Source organism: Phaethon lepturus, unplaced genomic scaffold (assembly GCF_000687285.1).
Source record: "Phaethon lepturus isolate BGI_N335 unplaced genomic scaffold, ASM68728v1 scaffold16262, whole genome shotgun sequence".
NCBI lineage: Eukaryota > Metazoa > Chordata > Aves > Phaethontiformes > Phaethontidae > Phaethon > Phaethon lepturus.
This window is the reverse complement of record NW_010522754.1, coordinates 315-9,631: the sequence shown is the minus strand read 5'-3', so window position 1 is coordinate 9,631 and position 9,317 is coordinate 315. Positions and strand designations below refer to the sequence as shown.

Sequence of the window (9,317 nt, the reverse complement as noted above, 5' to 3'; positions counted from 1 at the left end):
GAAAGAGTGAAACTTAGAGGTATATAAAAACATTTCTGTTTCATATGGTAGACCAGAGCATATTGAATACTTTAGTTAACTGTTGAAAATATGAAAGATTCAGAAGTTTAGCAGATAATTTAGCATGCTTCATAGTTCACAGTAAGAATAGATCGTCTGTCGAAAGTCTGAGAAGAATGAAATCTTTACAGAGTAAGGCCAGATCTTAAAAAGTCAGTGGCAAAACATTTTGCCAAGCTGAAAGCTAAGAACATTTTTCCATTGCTGCCATCAACCGCATACATACTGGATAGGAGCCAGTCAGTCTCAATAAGCAAACCGGATGCTGACATTTACACTGAGAAAGGGGGGCAAAAAGCCAGCCCTAAGAGATGGGAGGGAAGGAGTTGGAAGATACGCAGAGATTAACTGCATTCAGAATGATGGAAACGTGCTGCAGCCTTATGGATAAGCAAACAAAAACCGCAATGTTTTCCAGCACATGGTTTCCTGAAAGATGACAAAGAACAACAAGATGTGAAAGAATTTTATTGATCTGATTGTGACAAAGACCTTCCTTACTATGTGATATTTGCGGTTGTAGTTCATTTGTAATGTGAGCCAAAAGTGATTATTTTTATCAGCCTCAGGAAGTTGGAGTATGGCAATGCTGCCCATAGCAGCAGGATACTGACAATACTGACAACTGATCAAGACAATATAAAATACAAATTGCATACACGGTTCCTCATCAATATTTTTTGCTGCTGTGCCCTAATAATAGCATTCATATCTAGCCTTGTTCCTCCTTTTTCATCATAAGATATGCTGCTCAGTCTCTGAGAATGTTATTTTATTGACAAGTCCAAGTCTCTCCAGAAAAGATAGGCAAAACAGTCCAAAGTTCCTCTCACATATGTCTAGACCTCTAGTATTTTTATAGCATGCACAACTAGTACTTGCTTTCCACTAAATACATTTCTGCTTCCAGTGTAAGAGACAGTTGAAATCCAGTGCCAGTTTTCCTTGTGCTGATTCTGAATTCAGTGTAAGTACAGAAAAGGTCTTCGTGTTGGCAAAATCTGTTCTTACTGAGGTCAGTTTTCTTCACTGTTTTCCTCTTGACACAGCAGCATACTGACGTTTCACCAACATCCATTTTATCTAGCCCTGTGACACAGGGCCTTCCTAATGCCAGGAAAATGCTGACAAAATTAATGGACAGCACTTCCAAATTTCTGGGCGCCTGAATGGGTGACCGCTGACCTAGCCACTGTGATTAGTGGTCACGTTTTTACTTCCAGCATGAACTATTAAAACACACTTTTTCAAATTATTTCTTTCATGCTGGTAAAGAACACAAGGCCCAGCCCTCTATTATTCTCAGCTTCCAGGGGTACTTCTTTACAGTTCTGTGCCCATTACACTTGCTGCAGTTTTGTGGCACATCACATTCAAGCTCTGTATTGAAAATCACCCAGGGTTTTTTAGTTGCTATATGCTTCTGATTTTCAAAAGCTAGAACAGTTAAAATAAAGGCATGAGGACTATGAAAACTGGATAGGAGAAGAGATGGAAACAAGAAAATGGAACGCCTGTTATTTTGCAAAATCCATTTCTGTATTTGAAATTTCAAATACAAATTATGCTGTTGGGCCTGCATATTGTTGCTTTTGAGTTTTGCTTCCTTGAATTAAAGTTTCCATGGAAATCCTCTGCTAATAATTATTTTGCTATGCTTCTAATTACAATCCCACTGCAAGTCTTGCCAGTACCACAGCAACCTCCCTTCACAGAATATCACACAGAGGAAGAAAATGAAACCATCCAGCAAAAGCAAAAAGAAAAATCTAGTAAAATCAGAAGTAAAATGCAGCTAAAAATTATAAAATCTTAGCAATATACATACATATAATCTGTATGTGACAGACAATAATTTGGTGGTGTTACATGCAATCTTGTCTGTCTTTTGGGTTGTTGGTTTCTTTTCTCCTCCCTCGTCTTCTCACTTTTAGGTTTCATTTTCCAGGCTTAGGCTCTGTGTAAATACAGTTCTTTTTGGAAAGTTGTCAGAAATCTCATTTGTCTTCTGCGCTTTTTTTCAGGTGAGGATGCCAAAAAACTTTAGGTCTTCTTATTATGGAATTGTTGTCTGTCTCTTGTTACCAGGAGACTGGCTGCAAAACATATTAAAATCAAGAAATATAACTTGAGATTATAAATTAAATACAAAGATTTCATAACAGAGGCAAATCACCACTGGCCCAAACTACCAAGGCCAATGGTGTGTTCTCATCACTTGGCAGAGACAGGGTAGCTGCCTGTAAGGTGTGTGTAAGCTAAACAGAAGTTTTTGAGGCTTGTACAGAAGTTACTAGATGAAGGACCAATGCCTGTGAAACAGTTTACATATCCCACTTCTTTCCTTAAACTTCAGTATAAGATAATTAGAAACCAAATTATCTATTCTAGTATCACAGAAGTGTCTGTTACATCACTCTGCCATCACTGTGTGCTAGGCCGTATTTTGGGTAGTTCTTCCTGCAGGCATGACTAAGTGATGGAAGGAAAGGCTGGCAAAAATGCAGCCCAGATGCATTAAAGCTCAGATGCGCCACTGCTCACCTCTCTCTAAATAGGCTATGTGCTCCCTGACGCATGCATATAGTGCTATCACTAGGTGCAGAAAAAGGGCAGAGCACTGAATCTACTTTGACCTTAGGACACCACAGTGTCTCAGAGCCGAGGAACTATACTTCTGTTTGACTCTCTGACGCTGAGCGTGGGACAAAGATTGCTCACACTGGAACTCGCAGTTCTTCAGTGGTGGTACTCCAGCAGGTATTTTCCTGGATACAAAATTCAGGAAGCATTGTTTCTCCCAGGCAGTTCACTCCAGATGCTGCATCTCCCAAAGTTTTACCAAACCTCTTACATGTCATGAAAAATTTATTATGCAGTCATAGAATGAAATTGACACTTTTAGCATGTTCATACTGACTGATGCAGTTCACTGTACCCACCTCAGAACAGTCACTTTTGCTTTCTTTTACATAGAGTATTAAGCAGCAGAGGCAGTTTCAAAATATTAATGCCAAAATAGGGGCAATTTTTAAAGCAATCAAACCATATGGAAAAAGGACTGAAAAACTGTCAGTTGTTGGGATTGGCAGTTCTACATAAATATTGACGTTCGTGATGTTGACTATATATTAACCATTAGCCATCCCTTCTTTGTGTTAGAACAGCTTTTGCAGCCACCTGCCCTAACTGTCAAATGTAGGAATTATGTGAGTTCCTATTCTTTACCAATTTGTTCCACAAATAAAAAGAACAGTAAAATTAACCCTATATGTACAATTTTAAAAATTGTCACATTTGACTACATTCAAACAGATGTGAAGAAATGTATCAATGTCTTCCTGTTTTGTTGTGGTTGGTCTATGTTTTCCAGATATCAAGCAAGTAATTCTTCTTGGCTGTGTATTTGGAATAGTCGGTCTTGCAGTCCTGGCACGTCTGACTTTCTTATGCAGAAGGGAGAGGTAAGATTCAATTGAACTGAAAACACAAATGAATCTGCTAAAGAAATAGCAAGTGTTATGACCTTTTAAATAATTTTTCTCAATGACAAAGAAATCAAACATGATATTTTCCTGCTACTATCTTTTATAAAAAATATCAAGTCTGGATAGTCCTTGCGTCCTGCCGGAAGACTATGAAGCAAAGTTGGAATTGTATTATCAGGACACACAAACACATGATTGATTGATTGATTGAGAATGAACAGGACTTTTTGGTCAAAATAGTCTATTTGTTGAGTGATAAAGCTACGTGATTAAAAGCGTTCTGTTTCAGAAGAGGTGTACTCATGATACCAATAGGTAGAATTGATGTTATCACCTAGGGAATGTATTGCATGATACTGTAACTTTCCACATATCTTTGAACATATTCCCACTTTTAGGCATGCATGAATTTGCCTAGGGAATGCTTATATGTCTCTTGTGCCAAAGAGGTGAATAGAATTTTAAAGATATATCAGTTTGCTGCCTATTCTTGGAACCTTTTTACCACACAGAAATAAACTCACGATAAAAACTATGACATTTTTAAAAGAAATCTCTACAAAATGTTATGTGGCTAGTAAATGACTTCTTTGAGGTTTTAGTCCTTTGTTTTAAAAGGTTGTTATGATTTCATATGTTCTGTATATAATTCATTCTGTTAGCCAGTGCTAACCAGACACTTAAAAAAATATTTTTGGCTCCATGCCTTTCTAACAAGTTCATCATTGCAGACACTCTTGAAACAGAATCCAGTATGGTAGCCATGACCATCACTGAAAATCACTGAAAATACAGCGCATTGATTCTGAGGTCAATCATCAATTAACTGTGTCTGTCAGAGGGCCAGAGACACTGCTAAATTTTGCCCCTTCCCTTTAAACCACATACACATTGTTTTCTACACTTCACAGAGAAAACTCATACCCAAAACACTTTTTTTTCCTCTCCTGTATAAAAATATATGGATACTCAACACAGGGTAGATAACTGCAGCAATTACTGTTTTTTGCATGCATAAAACCACATAGACAAAGGACGCCTCCTATATTTGCCAAATTTTACACACACAAGATTCCCACATATAAAACCAACTGGTTTAAAACACTACTATTACAGCTGCAAAAACTCACATTTGGGAGCAGCTAGCAGAACTGCTACCCTAAACTCATCATTATACATCAAAAACTAATTTAAAAAATAGAATTAAGCAATCAACCCTTCTAAACTCTTGTATATTTTGCGAATCTGTAGGTAATTTTCATATGCTACCAAAATCTTATCAATTTAAAAAAAAAATTTGAGAGACTTTAATAAAGTCCATAGCACTCATTGGGGCTGTATTTTTGGATAGCAATAGAGGATGCAGTCCTTTGTGTAGCTGTAACAATTTTTGAACAGATTAATTTTAACTAGGGTTAGCTTATTAGACAATTATTGAATCATGAAAGTCTGTCATCTACTGTATACTCTTCTGGATCTCAGGGTAAATATAGCTCTTTCTTTGACTAGCCATATGTTTTATATAAGAAGGGAAAGAAGTAGTCCTACACAGTGTAGGTCTTTGAAAACTTCTGCCTCTGCACGCAACTCTGACAATCATCCTGAAGAGGAGCTTGTGTTCACAGCTAGGACCATACTTACATAGTAAGATAGAGTGAAATATCTTAAAAAGCAGCAAGGCTAATAGAAATATACAAAAATCCTAATAATCGAATGCTATGTGCTTTTTTATTTGTTTCTCTTTTAACAAACAAACAGAAAAACAAGTAGGGGCTATATTTTCAAGCTTTCCACAGACACCTTTCTACCCTAGAAGTGAAAGATAAGTTTCTCAGACAATCACATGAATCTATGAGCGAAGATTGTGGAGGGAGGTGGGGCAGAATCACAGTATTTAGAATTAAAATTGCAGGAAATCAAAATACCAAGGTGCTCAGTAAATTCATTTATGCTTTTCCCTCTCAGTTAGTTGTGAATGTTGCTAGGTAGTCACAAATGTATCTATTAATATTTTGGTGACATGTTTCTCTTAGGGGGAAAAAAAAAAAGCCAATGTAAGGTCCAGAATTTACCACTGAATCCCAAGTTCCCTGCTCATGCAGACTTTTTTCCTCTGTCTTTTTTGTACTCAAACCCCAACCTTCTTTCCAGACCCTTCATTATCAATGTTTTCAAACCAGTGACATTTGCCCAGTTTCTCCTTTTGCTCCTATGCTCTATGGTTTAGACCATCATACTAGAAAACAGAAATTGATTGTTGCACAGGGATAACAACAAACCTTCAGTATTCTCTAATTTCATCAAATGTTGCTCAAATAGAAGGAGTGCTACATATCCTTCAGTCACTACTTCTGGTAATGTAAATATTTTGAATCTTCCATAGTGTATAACTAGGGAGGGATGTTAGTCCTTGGGAGAGTTATGCACTGGAATTACACAGAACTAGTACTTTAAAAATCAGTGCAACGTTACTATTCTACCTAACCCAATATTCTTCTCACCTTGATTTAAGCAATGACATTATGGTAACTACTTTAACAATCATCTCTAGCTTCTTTCTTTTTAACTTTGTCTTTTCTTCCAAAGACACAAAGGCAACCAGAAACTTGTTCCAGAGGTTCCAGTATCTGAACAACAAACAATGAAATTCCAGAGGAGTTTTTAATGAAATACAGAAAAAGCATAGCAGAGGATTAAATCGTCCACAGCAACAAAGATAGACTTTCGAAACATAAACAATGGATTTATATAGTATGTTATCATTTGATTTCTGCTTTCAATATAATCAGTGTTGAATTGTATGGGAAATGCTAATCAACTTCCTGGGATTATAGCATGGCAGGCTCAGCCTTCTGTCTGTCACGAGCAAATTATAATGCTTCTGAAAGCATCCATCTCAAAGGTATGGGCATTAGTTTCTCCTAACAGTCACATCTCTGCAAGCAGAACCAGAATTCTGACAAAATCAAGAGAGTTCATGATTTCAAGAAACGTGTGGATGTGGCGCTTCAGGACATGGTCTAGGGGACATGGTGGCGCTGGATTAATGGTTGGACTTGATGATCTTGAAGGTCCTTTCCAACCTAGTGTTTCTGTGATTCTCTGCACTTTTCTTCTTTTAATTGAAAGATGGTAAAATGAAAAGAATCCTAGACTACTATGCTAGCCATTATCAGAGAAACATGTGCCTTCTCTGCGGCTATCTAAGGCTGATTTAGATATTTCACATTTAATGAAAGTGGATGCACAGTCAGATGGACTACTGGCAAGTCAGGTTGAATTTGCAGATTGTTTCAGCTTTTTTAGTAGGGAAGGGGAGATACTGAAGATATTTAAACATTGCATTCTTACATTTTGGCAATTCTCTGAATACAGACTCAAAGTGGCATTTTTTGTTTCAATTCTGACCTAATTTTGAAAAGATACAATTGCGGGGAGAGGGGAAGTACTCAGAAGATGGAACCTTTCCTTCCAGGTTAACTTACAATGATTTTTTTTAAATCAACCTTTATTCAACTGTCCAATTAGGGTCCACCTTCAAAACAAAAAAATCTGTTACGTGCACTGGAAATGTTTTGCAAAACTTGCAATGTTCTCCTTGAATCACTGCAACACACATACTGTTTCTCTTTTAATGTATAGCTGTATTACAGTGTGTTTCATTACCTTCATTAAAAAGTGATTTCTGAACTACTACCTTGTACAGAATCCTTTTACCCAAAAAAAGTTACCATTTGCTTTCGCAAAGCGTTTGTAAAGGCGGTTCTGTATTGTGCAACTCTTTTTGATAGTGAAAGAATTACTAACTTTTGCACGTTGTTTGGTCTGGTCTTCCAAGGTCTTTAATTCATAAACTACTGGTAAATCATGGTAATTTCATAAAGCATGGACAAACTATGTACCAAGTGTACAGGAAAACTGAGCGAAACAGTACAGATTTTACATTATAATGGGAACAAGACAAACTGAAAGAAATGCCTCGGACCATGTATTCTGAAGCATAAAATTATTCATTACTTATTAGCTGCCATTGCTGTTGCCATTGTTGTTGTTTGTAAACAGAGACCACAAACCACAAGCAGAAAATTACAAAATGAGAACAAGTGATCTTGAATACAGTAAGCTGAAATACAAACAATACTGTACAACAGCAAGAAAAAATCTTGTAAAAAAAAAAGAACTTTGAAAGAAAGGATGATCATTGACAACAAACTGCCTGTCCATCGCCAGTGTGCTACAGGTCTTTTAAAATTAAAAAAAAAAGTGCAACTGTGTGTGCAGCTGATTAGTGGAGAAAGTGGGCAGCAGAATGAACAAAGGTGATTTTGCTTAGGAATGCTGGAAGACTGAACTGGCCTTTTGGAGGTATATAAGGTTGATTTTGTGAACTTTTTCATCAATACAGTGTTAAAAATTTGTAAGCCTTCTCTGTTCCAGTGTCCTTAAGGAACAGAATGACAGAGAAAATGGAATCGAAATTGAGTGAATGGGTAACACAGTTGGGTCCCAAGTCCCTGGAGAGGAGAATTTTATGGGTCACTGAATAGCAAAGTAGTAATGTCTCATATGCTGTTAGACAGCATGTACCACAAGGAAGTGCTGCAGGCACACACACTGGCTTATAAAGGACTGCTAGCAGCACTTGATGTCAGTAGCTCAGACTGGGAAGGGAGTACATGGAACGAATTAGAATTCCAGTCCTCCTTAAAAATCTGTGACTGAGAACACAGTTGATTTCAATGAATCAGAATTATTCGGCTTAGTCCATCATAAACAAAGCAGTGGTAAAAACAAACACCCACCACCACCACAAGCTGTTCCTTCTGGTCGGTCGTGGTAACTCTCTCATCACAGCAATCTCTAATTCCCTAGTTTATACACACACGCGTGTACTGTACACGCACACATATATTCAGTGGCAACAAAATCACGTCTGCTCACAGCGCTCTTGTGCAACCAAAGTTCAGGATCAGGAACTTTAGCAGAATTTGTGAGCCAAATAACTGAACATACTTGTATGCATGATGAAGAACTAAATATGTCCACATTTACCATTTTTTTTAAAAAAAAGCATAACACCAAGCTAACAGAACACTGCTATTGTTTTTCAATATTTCATCATCTTAAAAATTCTACATTCACTAAGAATTCAGCTCAAAGAAATAAGAATGTGGCACATTGTTACGCTGTGATACTAAAATATACATATAAAGTCATGCTAGTATGTAATCCTTTTCCTGCTCTTTACATATATTGCAAAGGCCAAAAGAAATTTAAGCACATTTTTCTCCTCAGAAACAACCTTACAGCTTTATATGATGGGAGGTTTCTGCATGCTGAAAGGGATGTACCATAGTGAGTATTGATACAATAGTCAAAGCCTGCAAACTGTATTTTGTTGCCCCCTCTTTCAGAGTAGCAAAATTGCTCTCTCCCTTTTTGATGTTTGAAGGTGCCACCCCATTACATAGCAATGGTGTAAAGGTTCTACAAGGACAAGAATGTTTGCCCTCCTTCTGTTCCTTACAAAGCATGTGTAACTTTCAGTATGTGTTTTTTGCTGTTGGGTTTTTTTTCTGTTGGTTGTTTTTTAGGAAAGAACCACTGCCATTGCTAAAACGTCTCACAGGTCAGCTAATAAGCCTTTGTAGAAGTTTAGACTATAATGTACCACCCTGACCTTTGTTTTTTGCTTTGCAGTCTGCCTGTAGATGGGAAAAAAAATTAAAAAGCTATCTTTCTCCATGTGCATTCCCCGTTCTCAGAAAG

The 9,317-nt window shown here is 37.2% G+C and overlaps 1 protein-coding gene across 1 annotated transcript in view; it reads left to right on the top strand.

The window, feature by feature from the left end:
• Nucleotides 1–3,524, top strand: part of SUSD2 (sushi domain containing 2) — a gene marked incomplete at its 3' end in the record, with an annotated part of 21,792 nt that extends 18,268 nt beyond the window's left edge. The window contains exon 14 of the mRNA XM_010281919.1: nt 3,434–3,524. Within this exon, the coding sequence (XP_010280221.1) occupies nt 3,434–3,524 (91 nt within the window). The remainder of the gene's footprint in view (nt 1–3,433) is intronic.
• Between the last annotated feature and the right edge of the window lie 5,793 nt (nt 3,525–9,317).